The 17943-nt window shown below is 39.5% G+C and overlaps 1 protein-coding gene across 4 annotated transcripts in view; it reads right to left on the bottom strand.

Annotated features, from left to right (window-relative positions):
- LOC130920156 (caskin-1-like) overlaps positions 1-16925 on the bottom strand; it is a 115609-nt gene extending 98684 nt beyond the window's left edge. For all 4 annotated transcript variants that reach the window (XM_057843106.1, XM_057843107.1, XM_057843108.1 and 1 more), the window contains exon 1: positions 16562-16925. In XM_057843106.1, coding sequence (XP_057699089.1) covers positions 16562-16655 — 94 coding nt within the window. In that variant the 5' untranslated portion in view covers positions 16656-16925. The remainder of the gene's footprint in view (positions 1-16561) is intronic.
- Positions 16926-17943: the final 1018 nt, after the last annotated feature.

The following is a 17943-nucleotide window of genomic DNA, read 5'->3' as shown; positions in this document are numbered from 1 at the left end:
TCCGTGGATCCCTCTCACAGAAGAATGTTAATAATGTAAATGCCATCTTGAGGATTTATTGTCATAATAAACAAATACAGTACTTATGTACTGTATGTTGAATGTATATATTTGTCCGAGTTTTATTCATTTTTTTCTTAATGCATTGCCAAAATGTATATGATCGGGAAAAATTATCGGGAATGATTGGAATTGAATCGGGAGCAAAAAAAAGCAAATCGGATCGGGAAATATCGGGATCGGCAGATACTCAAACTAAAACGATCGGATCAGGAGCAAAAAAACATAATTGGAACAATCCTAATTACAGTGGTACCCGGTGTTGTTTTCGTCAACGATGACGCTAACGAAAATATTACGTCGACGAACAATTTTTTCACGGCGATGACAAGCTACTTTAATGATTAGCCGAACGCCAGTTTTCGTCTGAAGAAACGAGAACAAGATGAAAATTTGCCGTAGTTTGTCTTTTTTTTTTTTTATCGTATGTGTAGTTAGTAAGGGTGAAACGGTACATGTATTTGTATTGAGATGTTCGGTTCGGAACGGAGGCATACCGAACGAGTTTCTGACATAATGTACTGTAATTTCCCGAATATAACGTGCACCCGTCTATAATGCGCACCCCAAATTTACTTGTAAAATCTAGGGAAAATTATTGCACCCTTTTATAACGCGCACCCTAATTTTAGCACCAATAAATAGAAGAATACAAGAAAAAACAAGTACAGATACAGAAATGTCATTTTACTGACTGGTAAAACACAGCACAAGCATAACATATTGGGAGTTCAAAACATTACCATAAACTTACAACATTTATGGTAATAATAGGATTTGACAACTTCTCCAATTTACCAGAATCTAGATTTGGTCACATTATGTGAACGGACACCTTAGTATCCCAATCCTTTGCTTTGCTGTAAGTGTTGGACCTGTATGCCTGCTACAATTGTTTATATGTTCAATATAACCCTCTACTGCATATTGTAAACCCTATTGCCTCAATCTGGAGGATGCTGCACTGGTATTGCTCCAAAATAAATCATGTAAAACACTCCGGTGTACATCTGTACAAGCTTGTCGACTTTTGCAGTGAATGATATAAAAATAATATGTTTGAAGAATTGATTTCTAGAATGTTTCAGAGACATTTGTGAGCCATTCCACCCAAAAGAGTCACATGGTTTGCGGTTTCTCAGTCATGTCGAGCTGCATAATGAAACACTCGGCTCACTTTTTCACACGCGCGCAACAGCTCAGATTTGGTATGTAGACAGACAGAGGTGAAACAGGACTTGAGAATTCCTGATAATGAGAACCCAGGAGAACCTCTCTTTCCACCACTTCCCATCAGTAGGGGGCCTCAAGGGGCTCTGCTTAGCGTGTTCCCAAAAGTTGTCCGCCAGCAGCTCGTTACGATGAATGCGAATTAGATGGGAAGAATTTCACGCCGAAAGCACGCGACTACATTCAGTCGCGGAAACATCACAGTCCCGTGAGTGGCTGACCGTATGCGAGATGCATATGCAATGACATGTCGAGTGGTTGCTACGGTAACAGAGTCTCGGTTGCAGAGTCAGAGTCTAAAATGAACGTGGAAATATTGAACTCCGCACGACCTTCAGATGACGATTATGAGAAAACACGTAAATATACGTCACTCAGCCAATTCGTTAGGTAAACCAGGGCCGTTCCTGACCAATTTGGTGCCCTAGGCAACATAATTATTGCCCCCCCTCCCTATTTTCACCACATATATTTAAACACTCACACCGAAAAAGCACGTTAACTCTTTGTAATTTTATCATATAAAAAAAGACAACGAACAAGTGCAGAAATTAAAAGAAAAATGCTGTAATAACTATTCAAAAGCACCAATGAAAACACTTCAAAAACAAATGCATTAAATAAATTAAAATTTTTACTACAATATGATTAACACCCACCCACAAAACCTATATAAAGACACACAGAACACTTTGAAATGCAACTTTTTTTTTCACCTTGACTTATAACCTTACTAATTTCGGCTGCTTGTATCCGGGATCTTGTTCTTTCTGTCATGAACCACAGCTTGTGACCAGAGGCGTAGCAAGGGTCCCCGGGGGCAACAAGCAACATGGCGCCCTTCGAGCAAGTGCAAGTGAGGGGGACAGTTGGACTTGTAGCAATAGAAGAAAGAGTAGCAATACAAAAATACCACCATCGCATGCGGAGGTATATACCTTTGTGTGAAATCAGTAGTCAGATTGACCCTGCGACCCACCAAATTAAAATTATTCCGTAAAAACCACTGATTGGTGGACTACCGACCGAAATGAGTATTAAATTTGCTAATAAAATTGGTTAGGATTATTTTAGATGCATATATGTTATATTTTTCTTATAGAGTATTCGACGAGGAATACGATAGACCCATTAATAGACTTTTTGGGGAAAATCCCCATTTCTTTAAGTAGTCACATGAATAATGAGGTGGCCTGTAAAACTCAACACAGAACTATTCGGCAAGGACATTCCACAGACTACTTGGCGAGTCACTCTTTAAACAACCGTGTGGTATTTACTATAGATGATTGGACATTCTGAAACATATATAATCTATGTGACATGGTTAGTGCTGATTGGGATTGAATACAGAATTGTTAAATAATCTGCCAAATTATTCCATGGTATTGAAACACTCCCTACACTTGTCGCTGCGGCAGTGCAGTAAAGCTGCGTGTGCTAAATCTGTTAGCCCTCTGGGGGCCCCTGCTAGCTGGGGGCCCTAGGCAATTGCCTGGTTTGCCTAATGGGACGTGACGCCTCTGCTTGTGACCAGTGTTGTTAATAACGGCGTTACAATATAACGGCGTTACTAACGGCGTTATTTTTTTCAGTAATGAGTAATCTAATTAATTACTTTTCTCATCTTGGCAACGCCGTTACCGTTACTGAGGCGGGAAAGGCGTGCGTTACTATGCGTTACTAAATTGGTTGAATTAAAAAAAGTCTGAGAGAAACGGACTCACGGGGACGAGAGCAGAGCAGGAGTGGGAAAGACGCCGTTGCAACCGCGATGCTAGATGGCTCCAATAATACCTGATTGCAGCCATAGCCGACAAACTACGCCCACATGACACGGTAGATATCATATTATATAACTAGATGCAGATGACAGACACTGCTGCATTGCCAACATGTTTTAGGAACTACATGCGTTTGTAAACAGCCGCCATCTTAAAGCAGTAGACCTCTCAGGAAGGCCCTGATGTAGAGATCCTTCCTAGCGAACCTAAGTAATTTTTTAAAATCTAAAATGCTCCTAAATCGGCAAAATCTTAACTTAAATCTATCTTTAAATGATGAAACAGTTTTAAAACTTACACATGTTTAAAGTAGACAGAAGGGAACTAAGCAATAACGGGAGAAATTTTAACAACTTTAACGATTGATTCACAACTTTAAATGACTTCCACACATAGCAAAGGTTACTAGCTAGTTATCGCAATACCCTTGTGTCTAGTTAAGTGGAGGGTAAAGAATTGGGCTTGGGCCAATTGTCCCCCAAACCCTTTAAGCTTCACATTGTGTGACCTGTTTTTTTTTTTTTTTTTTTGGGAGAAAAAAAATATATCACTAGTTACTTTGCCAAGTAACTAATTACTCTTACATTCAGGTAACTGAGTTACTAACGCAATTACTTTTTGGGAGAAGTAATTTGTAACAGTAATTAATTACTTTTTTAAAGTAAAATTAACAACACTGCTTGTGACCATAGGTGAGGGTAGGAACGTAGATCAACGGGTAAATCGAGAGCTTCGCTTATCGGCTCAGCTCCTTCTTCACCACTACGGACCGGTGCAGAGTCCACATCACTGCAGATGCTGCACCGATCCGCCTGTTGATCTCCCGCTCCCTCCTACCCTCACTTGTGAACAAGACCCCAAGATATTTGAACTCCTCCACTCGGGGCAGGATCTCATCCCCAATCCGGAGAGGGCACTCCACCCTTTTCCTGCTGAGGGCCATGGTCTCAGATTTGGAGGTGCTGATCTTCATCCCAACCGATTCACACTCGGCTGCGAACAGCTCCAGTGAAAGTTGGAGGTCGCGAATTGATGAAGCCAACAGCACCGTCATCTGCAAAGAGCAGAGATGCTCAAATCGGACACCCGCAATGCTTCAGCTGCACCCACAAATTCTGTCCATAAAAATTATGAACAAAATTGGCGACAAAAGGCAGCCTTGGCGGAGTCCAGCCCTCACTGGGACCAAATTCGACTTACTGCCGGCAATGCGGACCAAACTCTTACACCGGTCATACAGGGACCAAATAGCCCCTACCAAGGAGCTCCGTACCCCGGACTCCCAGAGCACCCCCCCACAAGACTCCCCAAGGCACAGGGGCCTTCTCTAAATCCACAAAACACATGTAGACTGGTTGCGCAAACTCCTATGCTTCCTCAAGGATCTGCCAAGGGTGTAGAGCTGGTCCATTGTTCCACGGCCGGGACGAAAATCACACTGCTGCTCCTCTTTAATCTGAGATTTGACTTTCCGACTGACCCTCCTCATAAACATGTCATCTGTTCAACCCTTTCAATTTGAACCCGAGAGGAACATTAATGAGCATGACAGCATTGGCGATATTTCACGAAACGAGCAGCAAAAGCAAAACGAACCTGAAAGACGGGATGAGACGAGTTGAGAGTAGGACAAAACCGGTGTTCTGCCAAAATCTGCTACAGTGGCTAAACGTCCTACCGTACTGCTTTCAGCTTGTTTTGCTTATTGCGTTTGCAGAGAGTGGTTGGCAGGGGAAGCAACACCAACATGAATTCACATTTACGTGACTATCATCTGTCAATTTACACAAAATTTAAGGTAAGTAAACGTTGTCATGAACGTTTCCCACCAGCTACGAGAGTTCACTCCAGCGTGTTTAGTGTGTCTAGCGATGGTAAAACAAATACTATAACTTAAGCTTGTTAACGAGGCAGATAACGTGGCTAGTTAGCATGCCAAGTCAGCGAACTAGTTTCCTCTCTACCGTTAGCCTATTTTTGTAAAGTCTTCTGTCATGTTAAACATCTGTTCAAAATAACATTTTCATAATACAGCCTGTGGTGTTTTTTCTCTCTGGAGCCTTAATGTGTAATAATATGTAAATAATAATACGAGTCATACACACGCACTCTGTCTTTTACTCTCGCTCTCCATTAATTTTTAACTCATTCACTCCCAACCATTTTCACCGGTGCAACCCTCTTTGCTCTCAGCCGTTTTACTGGATTTTGACTGATTTGCAAGGCCCACAGAAAATTTTGTTCTATTGCTATATAAACATGGAACCCACCAAAAGAAAGATTAGACTCTCTTCTTTCAGCAGGAAAAATGTTAGTTCATATCTTTTTCCATTCTTTAGAAATCAGCATTAGAAAATAGCTTAGTTTGACCAATTTTCCAATTTCTGATGAAAAAACAGAGAAATTGAGCTTTTTGTAAAAGCATACATTTCAAACATAACTTTAACACAGCTATTTTTTGCTTTTGTGACATCCCAAACATCTGACTAATGTTTTCCTTCTACAAAATAACATAAAAAACAAGACAAATAGAGCTTTTGATAGCAAAGTAACAATTTATTTACACATAACTAAACTATTAAACTGAGAGATGACGCTGTAGTGGCCGCGACAGCCGGGGTAAACTTTTCGCTCATCGCCGCCTGTCTCATCAAGATGGATTTTTTTGAGTCTTTCTTTTGTGGTGACCACTGCCTCGTGGCGGAGTTCGCCTGAGGAACTTGTGTTCCTGGGGGGGAACTGGTTTGGCCGTGCGCGTTTCCGACTGAGTCGCGGGACACTGGAGGGTCGCGGGGGGCGCGAGCGGCCGAGCACGGCAGCGCGGTCTCTGCTCGGCGAGCAGCACGGACTCAATGGCATCGTCCGCTGCACTGGTGGTCCCGGTCGTTCTGCTCTGTCGTCCAGCGCCTGGCATCCCGGGCGTCCTCCAGGTTGTTCCATTCGGTCGTTCGTCGCGTGGCATCCTGGACATCCTCCCGGTCATCCTGCTCGGACTTCCCGCGCCTCGCGTCCTGGACGTCCTCCTGGTTGTCCATTCGGTTGTTTTCTCCTGGCACACCGGTCGTGAGGCCTGGCCATTTGTTCCGTTGAATCGGGTTGCGGGTCTTACCAAATGTGCTACTGCCCTCCAGTGGCCAGTTTTATTGCTTTAAAATGCATTTTCAACTTTGTGCTTTGGAGCGAAGTTGCATCAGAAGCTAGAGATTTCTTGTGAAAAAAAACGTATAAAATTAGGGCTGTCAAAATTATCGCGTTAACGGGCGTTAATTAATTTTTTAAATTAATCACGTTAAAATATTTGACGCAATTAACGCAGATGGCCTGCTCAGACAGATTTAAATGACAGTACAGTGAAACGCTCACTTGTTGTGTCTATGGAAATTTGCCGCCCTCTGCTGGCGCTTGGGTGCGACTGATTTTATAGGCTTCAGCACCCATGAGCATTGTGTAAGTAATTATTGACATCAACAATGGCGGGCTATTAGTTTATTTATTGATTGAAAATGTTACAAATTTTATTAAAACGAAAACATTAAGAGGGGTTTTAATATTAAATTTCTATAACTTGTACTAACATTTTTCTTTTAAGAACTACGAGTCTTTCGATCCATGGATCGCTTTAACAGAATGTTAATAATGTTAATGCCATCTTGTTGATATATTGTTATAATAAACAAATGTGTACCGTATGTTGAATGTATATATCCATCTTGTGCCTCATCTTTCCATTCCAACAATAATTTACAGAAAAATATGGCATATTTTATAGATGGTTTGAATTGCGATTAATTGCGATTAATTACGATTAATTAATTTTTAAGCTGTAATTAACTCGATTAAAAAATCTAATCGTTCGACAGCCCTAGTATGAATACGTTTTTGGGACACTGAAACAATTAAAAATAGAACGCATTTATACGTTTTTGGGAGCAAATGAGCTACTAGTGGTAGTGGTATGTGTCTTACATAAAATCAATTTGATCATATATTGTTTATGTCCAGTTTTATATCATTAAGGGTTCTTGTTCTAATGTTGAGCAACTTGAACTAAGGCTGTGGGTTACATACATACTGTACATCTCAAAATAACACACTTTAGAGCTATAATTGCAATACCGTAGTACCACTGTGTTTTTGCTTGACCATTGGCCTTTTGGTCCATGGCAGCCACCGAGTAAAAAGTGCATTAGGTTTACTGTCACGAACAACGGTGCAAGAACCCATCTCGCTCTTTCCTAAGACGAAACGTTGCAGTAACCCTCCAGCTGAGAGACTTGTTTAATTATTCAAACGTAAATCCGGTCTCCTGTCGTCTCTTGCACCTTCCATCTTTCACCCTGCCTTTAACCCCTCCTCGTGACTTCCTGTCTTTTCCCCTCTTTTTCTCCCTCAGCTCGCTCCCGCCTTCCCTCACCCTCTCTCTCGCACTGTCTGAACACACAGTGGACTGAACACTCAAGCTGATCCGTTCTGGCATTTGAGGAGAAGCGTTTTTCTTGGTCGTGGCACTGCTAGCTGAGAGGAGCGAGGGGACTGTTGAGGCAGGAAGGAGATGCAATTAAAAGGCCAGGCGACGACGGGGAGGCGGGACTAGGAGAAAAAGCGGCCACCGAACGCTTCGCAAGACTGTAATTGAAATCTAATTATCACCTCCAGTCCCAGCTGACGCCCCGTCAACAACTCTCGGGCACGTGCGCTCCAACGTCGTCACGTGCCTTCTCGTCATCATCACTATTACCGTTAACATCTGGCGTCTTTACACACCGATAATCCCTCGGTCCCGAGAGCAATGGAGGACCTTCATGCACTTGCACCGTAGACACACACACACGTCCAGGCTGTTTTTGGCATGCATTCATGCAAAGGAGAATGCAGTAGTGTGATGTCATAAAAGAAAAAAACACACATTAATATAGTGTAGGGCTGCCACAAATGATTATTGCGGATTAATCGACGAATAATTTTGCGATTAATCGACCGATCCGCTCATAAATAAATGACGTGTTATTTGGTGTTATAGTACTCCGGGATTTACATTTCAGCTTGAAATGTAAAAACTGCATTGAGAAAAGTTGAACTATGCATATTATGAGTCGTTGTCTTCTAAAGCAAAAGCAGATACTTGCTAATACCTTATTTTGCTATAGTTACAAATATGAGAATATGGTTTTATTGAGGACTACTACAGAAATCAAACAATATATATATTTTTTTTAATTTAACTTTTTTGCTTTATTATTTTTTTTTTTATTAAAAAGAATATTTCATGTTTTTTTCCTTCTTGGTTTAAAATATATTTTTTAAATAAATTAATAAGTTTTTAAAATTTTAATTAAAACAATAATGACGGAATATTTAGTGTTTTCCATTTTTTATCATTAAATTTGTTTAAAAAAAAAAAAATAAATAAAATAAAAACTATAATTAAAAAAATTGAATATTTACTGTTGTTTTCCTTTTTTGTTAAATTTTCTTCAATTAAAAAGATTATTTCATGCTTTTTTCCTTTTTGGTTTAACATATGTTTTTAAAATAAATTATTAAAATGTTTAAAAAATTTAAAAAATAAAATAAAACTAAAAATGAGCAAATATTTACTGTTTTGCCTTTTTCTCAGGAAATGTGTAAATAAATAAATAAATGAAAACAATAATACATTAAATACCAATAAAAAATGAATATTTAGTTTTTTCCTTTTTTGTTTTAAATGTTTTAAATTAAAAAAAAAATTGGTTTAACATATTTGTTTCAAATAAATTATTAAAATGTTAAAAATAAATAAATAAAAGAAAACTAAATATGAGCAAATATTACTGTTTCCCCTTTTTTCAGGAAATCTGTAAATAAAAAAAATTAAATAAATAAAAACAATAATACATTAAATAATAATTAAAAAATGAATATTTAGTTTTTTCCTTTTTTGCTTTAATTTTTTTTTAGTTAAAAAGAATATTTGTTGTTTTTTTTTTCAATAAATGATTAAAATGTTAATAAATAAATGAATGAATAAATAAAACTAACACTGAGCGAATATTTATTGTTTTCCCTTTTTCTCAGTAAATTTGAGGGGGGAAAAAACCAAAAACAATAATACATTAAATAATAATGAAAAATGAAGTTTCACTGCTGTTTGCTTTTTCCTTTAATGTAAAATGTTAATTAAAAAGGCATTCAAAGCACTTCGACACCGATATCGATATCGTCATTCACCTACTGACTCACGCGGTTCATTCAGTATCTTGCTCAAGAATACTTAAACATGGTCCACATGGTGGAGAATTGAACCCACAACCTCTGAGTTGGGGAACTCTACCAATGAACCACGCTGCCCATTTTAGAAAGATTTCAAAAGCAAAAGCAGATGCTTGCAACTATCTAATTTTTGTTTCTTTACAAACATAAGAATCTAGTTTTGTTGAGAGTAACAGAATTTGGAGAGTATTTACTTTTCCTCCTCTTTATGGCTAAGCATATTCTTTAAAATTATGAATACAATGTATAAAAAACAAAAAACAAACAAAAGTAAATACAGGTCATCCCCAGGTAACGACGTACTCGACTTACGCGATTTTGCCTTTAAAAAAATTTTTTTGTCGCATAAACAGTACCGTATTGTACCTCACCGTATCTTATTTTTTACTTTACTTTATTAATATGACGTGTTCAGTCCTCACTTTATAAACGTGAAGTTGTTCAGCTTTACAGACAGCAAACAAGTGCTTTTTGAAGCTTTTTACTTACTTCACTTTTGCCAATTTGTAAAGCTGTAACACACATATGTGCACTTGTGTTCAAAATGACATGTAATTTAACAATAAAAAACTTTTTTGGTGTTCAAACGTCCATCTAGTCTGATCAATATGTACAGTATATTCAGTAGAGGTGGGAATCTTTGGGCACCTAACGATTCGATTACGATTCAGAGGCTATGATTCGATTATAAATCGATTATTGATGACAACACCCCCACCCCCCCTCCCCCCCACTATTAGCTGCTAATGTTTTGTACATTAGTTACAAAAACTGTAAAAAAAAAAAAAAAAAAAAAGCCTCGCAGGCTTACATAAACTACTATTTCAGTATCAAGTTAACAGTTAAAAACAATAAATAATATACTCAAATCCCCAAAACTACATTCAATTAATTTAATGTTGTCAATCATCCGTTAAAGTTGTTAAAATTGCTCCCGTTATTCCATAATTTCCCTTTTGTCTACTTTCGACATGTGAAAGTTTTAAAACTATTTTAAAGATAGATTCAAGTCAATATTTTACCGATTAAGGAGTATTTTAGATAAAAAGTTAATTAGGTTCGCTTGGAAGGTTCGCTACAGCAGCCTTGCAGGGAAGTCTACTGCTTTAAGATGGCGGCCGTTTACTAACGCCCGCATCTAGCTTTCTCAACATGTGCTGCTATCGCCATCGAGTCTATTGTACATCTCGTCCTATATAAATATGATATCTACCTTAACATTATGTATTGTGGACGTACTTTGTAGCAGCTTTCGGCAGCAGTCAGGTATGTTGTTGTTGTTTTTTTTATCTCGCGGCATGAGTTGAGCTAGAGCCGTGAGTTGAGCATTGGCATTACCCGAGGGGCCGGGTAATGACAAGCATGATGTTTAGCTACTATCGCGCCGTTCCTCTTTGAAGACCGCGCGGCACGCTGAGTGTGTTTTACTTCCGCTTTACTTGACATATTTCAATAATCGGAATTTGGATGTTTGTGAATCGTTCTCGAATCTTCCACGGCCGAATCGCGAATAATCTAAGAATCGGAAATTTCGCACACCTCTAATATTTAGTAGATTAAATTAGCCTAATTTGACTAACAAAAGTCCGCTAACGTATATACAATTCTCATAGCAAATTGCTCTTACATAAATCCACAAGCTGTAGCTGTAAATTTAATTACAAATGCTTACACAATATATATTAGCTGAAACAACTTACAGCCTGATGTGGGGAAATCCAGAGCGCAACTATCCTTTATCCATGTCGGACGTCTGAGTCTTTTCTTCAGTAATACAAGGCGACAGTCCAGCCAGACCCAACACTGCCACCAGAGGGCAGTGTATCCTCCATCATTAAACAAAATACAATACTGTTGGACTTTTTGGGTAGTTATTTGAAAATCTTGGGATACTGAAAGGATTCATTCCAATTTACACGGAAATTCGGGTTACGTTGCCAGCGTACGAACGGAACTAGTTCATAACCAGGGCACTACCTGTGTTTGCAGTTTTCCCTTTTTGGGTTTTTTTTTTTTTTTTTTAATCAAGCAATGTCAAACAAATAAAAAGCCCACTGTACTATCATACTTAATATAAAAATGCGTACACAATCTTGCTAATTATTAAATTTACTACCATACAGCATTCATATACAAAAATTGCAATAAAAAATTAAACCAAATAAATCGGCTCAACTATTGCTCGCATCTGGAAAAACTCGTAAATTGGGTCACGCTTTCCCAGGGGTCTCAAACCTACAGCCGGGGGCCAATTTCAGCCCACGGGACAATATTTTGCGGGCCATTACGTAATATCTAGGTGAAGCGTTTGTGACTTGTGGATGTCACTGCCCCGGGCTTTTTAAATTTTATTTATTTAATTTAGTTTAATTTGGTTTATTTTTATTACCTGCAATTGGCTGGCAACCGATTCAGGGTGTACCCCGCTACTGCCCATAGTTAGCTGGAATTGGCTCCAGCACCCCCTAGTGAGGATAAGGGGCTCGGAAAATGAATGAATGAATTATTTTTATTACTGGCAGTACAAGCTAGCATATCTTAGGCTCTTGATAGTTTTCAGAAGTGTTTGTCTAGAATAGGCATGTGCCGGTATGAGATTCTGACGCTATGATAACCTTAAGCAAAAATATTACTGTTTCAAGGTATCATTGTTTTGCAATTACAGATCTAAAATGTGTCATTTTGAGATATCTGGGTTTAAAAAATGCATTGAACATAATTTTTATTTTTCAAAACATTAGCAAAATTGAACATAAGTATAGTGTTAATTTAAATTAAATTTAAAAAATAACAAAAAATAACTGATATATTCAAAATAAATAAATAAATAAATGCAGTCCTGTAGGTGAGCGTAAACACACAGCTCAACATTATTCCCATCAGAACAAAAATATATTATTTTCCATAAAAGGCACGTGTGTATTACTCATATCATCTTTATATTGTATACACACTCTCTTTCTCAACCCAGATAGTTGCCAGAGAGAAAAAAAAACATGTTGTACCACCGCGAGACACACTAAATATGCTGGAGTTAACTCTCGTAACTGGTGGGAAACGTTCATGGTAGTGTTTACTAACCTTTAACTCATTTGTTCCCAAAAACGTATAAATATGTTTTATTTTTAAATGTTTCAGTGTCCCAAAGATGTATTTATATGGCTTTTACTTTTTTTTTTTTTTTTTTTTTTTTTTACAAGAGACATCTCTGGGTTCTGATTCAATTTAGTGCCAAAGCACAAAGCTGAAAATCCATTTTAAAGCAATAAAACTGGCCACTGGAGGGCAGTAGCGTATTTGGTAAGACCCGCAACCCGATCCAACGGCAACGAATGGCTGGGTCGCACGGCCATGGCGCCAGTGGAAGATGACCGAATGGCGTCCAGGATGCCAGGCGGGGGACAACCGAGCAGAACAACCGAGAGGATGCCCGGGATGCCAGGCGCTGGACGACCAAGCAGAACGACCGGGACCACCAGTGCAGCGGACGATGCCGTTGAGTCCGTGCTGCTCGCCGAGCAGACCCTTCAGAGACTCAAAAAAATCCATCTTTATGAAACAGGCGACGATGAGGGAAAAGTTTACCCGCCTGTCGCAGCCACAACAGCGTCATCTCCTGGTTAGTTATGTGTAAATAAATTGTTACTTTGCTATCAAAAGCTCTCTTTTTCTCTTATTTTTTATGTTATTTTGTAAAAGGAAAACATTATTCAGATGTTTGGGATGTAACTAAAGCAAAAAATAGCCGTGTTACAGACAAAGTTATGTTTGAAATGTATGCTTTCACAAAAAGCTCAATTTCTGTTTTTTCATCAGAAATTGGAAAATTGCTCAAACTAAGCTATTTTCTAATGCTGATTTCTAAAGAATGGAAAAAGATATGAACTTACTTTTTTTGTCCTGCTGAAAGAACAGAGACTAATCTTTTTTTTGGTGGGTTCCATGTTTATATAGCAATAGAACAGAATTGTCTGCGGGCCTTGCAAAATCAGTCAAAATCCAGTAAAACGGCCGTGAACGAAAGAGCCTTGCTCCGGTGAAAATGGCTGGGAGGGAATGAGTTAATTTTGTATAAATGTGAAATCATTTTGGAGGTCTTGCCTCCTCACCAGCCAACCTCCGCAAACATGTTTTACACATCTGGTGGCCCTCCTACTCTAAGCCGCAGCCATCTGTAGATGGCTCTCTGTAGCCAAAGTATTCCCATACCAGCGATTTCGTTTTCTTCGATGGGGGGAAAAAGTTCAGGAGTTTCACCACCTCCAGCCATTGTGTAGCACAGCTGACTCACTGACAGTGAGCAACAACTGGTAGGGGAGGGTTGAGCTTTGCAGCTGCAAGCTAGGGATTTCTCCCTGCATTTTTGAGACATAAAAACTAGCTAATATCGTAAGGACGGCATGATGGAAAGATTTTGAGGTTTTGATACCGTGACGTTTTCATACCACGGTATACCTTGAAACTTGTAATCGGCACATGTCTAGTCTAGAAGTCAGCAAGCATAAATTAGCAACTTAATTGAAACTTAGTCCGAAAGTGACTCGAAGTGGAAGGGAAATGTATCGTGTCACCCAGTTATTCCTGCAGTGAAAACAAAGGTTGAAAACCAATTTAGCCAATTTCAGGAAAAGTGGAAGACACAATCCTTCTTTTGGGTCCAGTGACATTAATGCATAGAGAAAATTGCAATGCTCAAGAATTAGAATATAAGATGTCATTAATCAACTAGACATGCAGTGAAATATGCTAAATAGCAGTGAGTTGAGTGGGTTCTTTAGTTCATAATTAATCAGGAAGATTGTCTTATTTGTATTTTTTCCCAACATATATTTGATACTTTTTTGTGGAATACTTGTTGTGGGCTAAACTCACCCAAACTCATATCTCTAGTGGCCCTCAGCCCAGATGAACTGGGTTTAAGACCCCTCTAGCCCTTTCAGATGAACTGGGGTTAAGACCCCTCTATCCTTTTTATTAAATTGTTGGTTGCCATTGATGGCGATATGCAGCCAATCCAGTGGGCTCTAAAAACACAGTGGTATGAAAAAGCATCTGAACCTTTTCGAATTTCTCACATTTCTACATAAAATCACCATCAAATGTGATCTGATCTTTGTCAAAACCACAGAGTCTGCTTTAACTAAAACCACCCAAACATTTACATTTTCATATTTTAATGAGGATAGCGTGCAAACAATGACAGAAGTGGGAAAAATAATTAAGTGAACCCTCTGCCTAAGGAGACTTAAAGAGCAATTGAAACCAATTTTACCAAACATTTTAAGTCAGGTGTGTGCCCAATCACTGATGAGTGCTTTAAAGCTTCCCTGCCCACTATAAAACACACACCTGGTAAGAATTGTCTTGATGAGAAGCATTGTCTTATGTGCATCATAGCTCGGTCAAAAGAGCTGTCTGAATACCTGTGATCAAGGATTTTTGATTTGTATAAAGCTGGGAAAGGATACATTTATAAAAGTCTGGATGTTCATCAATCGGCAGTCAGAGAAGTTGTCAACAAATGGAGAGAGATTGGCACAGTTGCTCATCTCCCAAAAAGTGGCCGTCCACCAAAGATGACGCCAAGAGTTCAGCGCAGAATACTCAGAGAGGTAAAAAAAGAATCCTAGAGTGTCTGCTACCGACTTACAGAAATAACTGGCAGAGACAGTCCTATATCTCTGTGCACACATCAACTATATTTAAAACTATGGCCAAGAATGGTGTTCATGGGATGGCTCCACGGAGGAAGCCACTGCTGTCTAAAAACATTGTTGCTTGTTTAATGTTCCATAAAAGGCACTTGGACACTCCACAGAAGTTTTGGCAGCATATTTTGTGGTGTGATGAAACCAAAGTTGAATTGTTTGGGAGTAACACACAACGTCATGTGTGGAGGAAAAATGGAACAGCTCACCAGCATCAACACCTCATGCCCACCGTGAAGCATGGTGCAGGGAGCATCATAATTTGGGTTTTGCTGTCTCAGGGCCTGGACAACTTGCAATCATTAATGGAAGAATGAATTCAAAAGTTTATCAGGATGTTTTGCAGGAAAACCAGAGAACGTCTGTTAGACAGTTGAAGCTAAAAAGAGGATGGGTGCTGCCACAAGACAATGATCCAAAATACAGAAGTAAATCTACTTCAGAATGGTTTCAGAAGAACAACATACACGTTCTGGAGTGACCAAGTCAAAGTCCAGACTTGAACCCCATTGAGATGGTGTTGCATGACCTAAAGAGAGCGAATTATGGCAGACATCCCAGGAATCTGATTGAACTACAGCAGTTTTAGCAGTTTTGTAGAGAAAAATGGGTCAAGATAGCTCTGATCGATGTGCCAGACTGATCTGCAGCTACAGGAAGCATCTGGTTGAAGTTACTGCTGCCAAAGGGGAGGAGGGGACACACAATATTAAATGTGATGGTTCACTTTCTTATTTTTCCCCCTTCTGTCATTGTTTGCGTACTATCGTCATTAAAATATGAAAACCTTTAAAAGTTTGGCTGGTTTTAGTTAAAGCAGACACCGTTTTTTCATCTGTGTGATTTTGACATAGATCTTATCGCATTTGATGGTGATTATATGCAGAAATGTGAGAAATTTCAAAAGGCTCAGATACTTTTTCATACCACTGCAACTGAATCAGTCACTGTCACTGATACAGATAGGCCTACTAAGTATCCAATCGGGACAACACTACGAATTGCATGTGCAATAAATTGGTATTGGTGATTCGGAAGCATATTGCCGCCCACACCAGAGTACAAAAAAAAGTTATAACATGCTTAACCTCACATTTTCAATCGTTCAATCCAATTTGACTATTCGATCGCATGTAGTCCTCCCAGTCAAAATGGATTGGACGTCCATCGCCGTCAATGGTAGCAGATGAGTTCATTAGGTGTGTCAAATTTTCACTGCCATGCTCAAACCCCGATTTCGCGCACACTGCCCCTCCCCCTAAACACACACACTGTGTGCAGGTTCTCTGCAGAAATCCCAGTAATATCCTCACACACGTGCTACGTCATCACTATGATACTGACGTCACACACATACATACACACATCCTCTTGCACCCCCCCCCCCCCCAACCCCCCATCCTCTAAAACACACACACATCCTGCGTATTACTTATGCTGTAATTATCCAAGTGCAGTTTGACATATTGCAAAAATTTAGGAATCATCGGAGTTTGTATATTGGGTTTGTTGGGCAAAAACACTCACTGGCTTTCCCGGGCCGAGGTCTCTGCAGGAGCCGCTGAACTGTCAGCAAGTCCTCGGTCTTGACGGCCTGGAGCAGCTCCTGGTCCTTCCCCATGTCCTTCCCTCCGCGTCCCGCCGCTCTCCTCGGCCGTTAATCCGCTGCTACATCCCGTCGCCGCCCGGGGCCTCCCTCTTGGAGCAGCGAGATGCAGCCCGGGGGATAGGGATGCTTCCGATTGCGTCCCCCGCCGCCGCCGGTTCCAGTCCGCGTCTGCGTGCCCCCACTATGAGCGTTTTGACAATTCCACCCGCGTGTGAATGTGTGCGTGGATTTCACCGGCTGGACGCGGTAGAGCTCTCGAGCGCCCTCCTCCTCCTTCACTTGCACTCAGCTCACGTGTCACGCACGCGCAAGGGGGGCGCGCGCTCCCGCTGGCGCCAAAATGATGGACAGGCACGCGCGGATAAATACTGTACGGTGGTGCCTTGAAATACGAGATTAGTTGGTAAGGGGAATATGATTTCAAATCATATTTTCCCATTTAAATTAACCTGTTTTGTACAGAAAATATTACTCTGTAATATTTTAATCCACCCTGATTGTTTTCTTAAATTCATATGGGACGTTGTCCTTAAATATGCGGCCCAGGGGCCAATCTGGGTCCACACACAATATTTTACGGCCCTCAAATGGACATCTTTTTAAAATTTACTTATTTTTAACTGTCCTGTTCAGCCGATTGACACGGAGAATGGAAATCTGAGTGTCCGATTGGTCTGAACAGTTTTATGTATCACATGGGAGTATGACATATACTCCCATGTGATCAGCGCAGCCCTCATATGGAAATCTAATTGTAGTTTTAGTGTTGCCCCCACGTATTTCGCAATGAAAAGAAAGTAATAGAAAATAAAAAAGGAACATAATTTGAAATAAAATTATTTCGTTTTAGAACAATTTTTGGGGGGAAAAAAACAATTATTTAGAAAGTACAAAATAAAAATTCGAAAAAAATAACTCAAAATAAACACTATATAATAACACTAAATAAAATCAAATTAATTACAAAAAATATATAGTTCAGTTATACCCATGCACATATACAGTGTGGCAAATAAGTATTTAGTCAACCACTAATTGTTCTCCCACTTGAAAATATTAGGCCTGTAATTGTCAACATGGGTAAACCTCAACCATGAGAGACAGAATGTGGAAAAAAACAGAAAATCACATTGTTTGATTTCTAAAGAATTTATTTCCAAATGATGGTGGAAAATAAGTATTTGGTCAGAAGTTCATCTTAATACTTTGTTATGTACCCTTAGTTGGCAATAACGGAGGCCAAACGTTTTCTGTAATTCTTCACAAGCTTTTCACACATTGTTGCTGGTATTTTGGCCCA

Source organism: Corythoichthys intestinalis, chromosome 8 (genome assembly GCF_030265065.1).
Source record: "Corythoichthys intestinalis isolate RoL2023-P3 chromosome 8, ASM3026506v1, whole genome shotgun sequence".
NCBI classification, from domain to species: Eukaryota; Metazoa; Chordata; class Actinopteri; order Syngnathiformes; family Syngnathidae; genus Corythoichthys; species Corythoichthys intestinalis.
The sequence above is the reverse complement of the archived record's forward strand: the minus strand, read 5'-3'. Positions and strand labels throughout refer to the sequence as shown.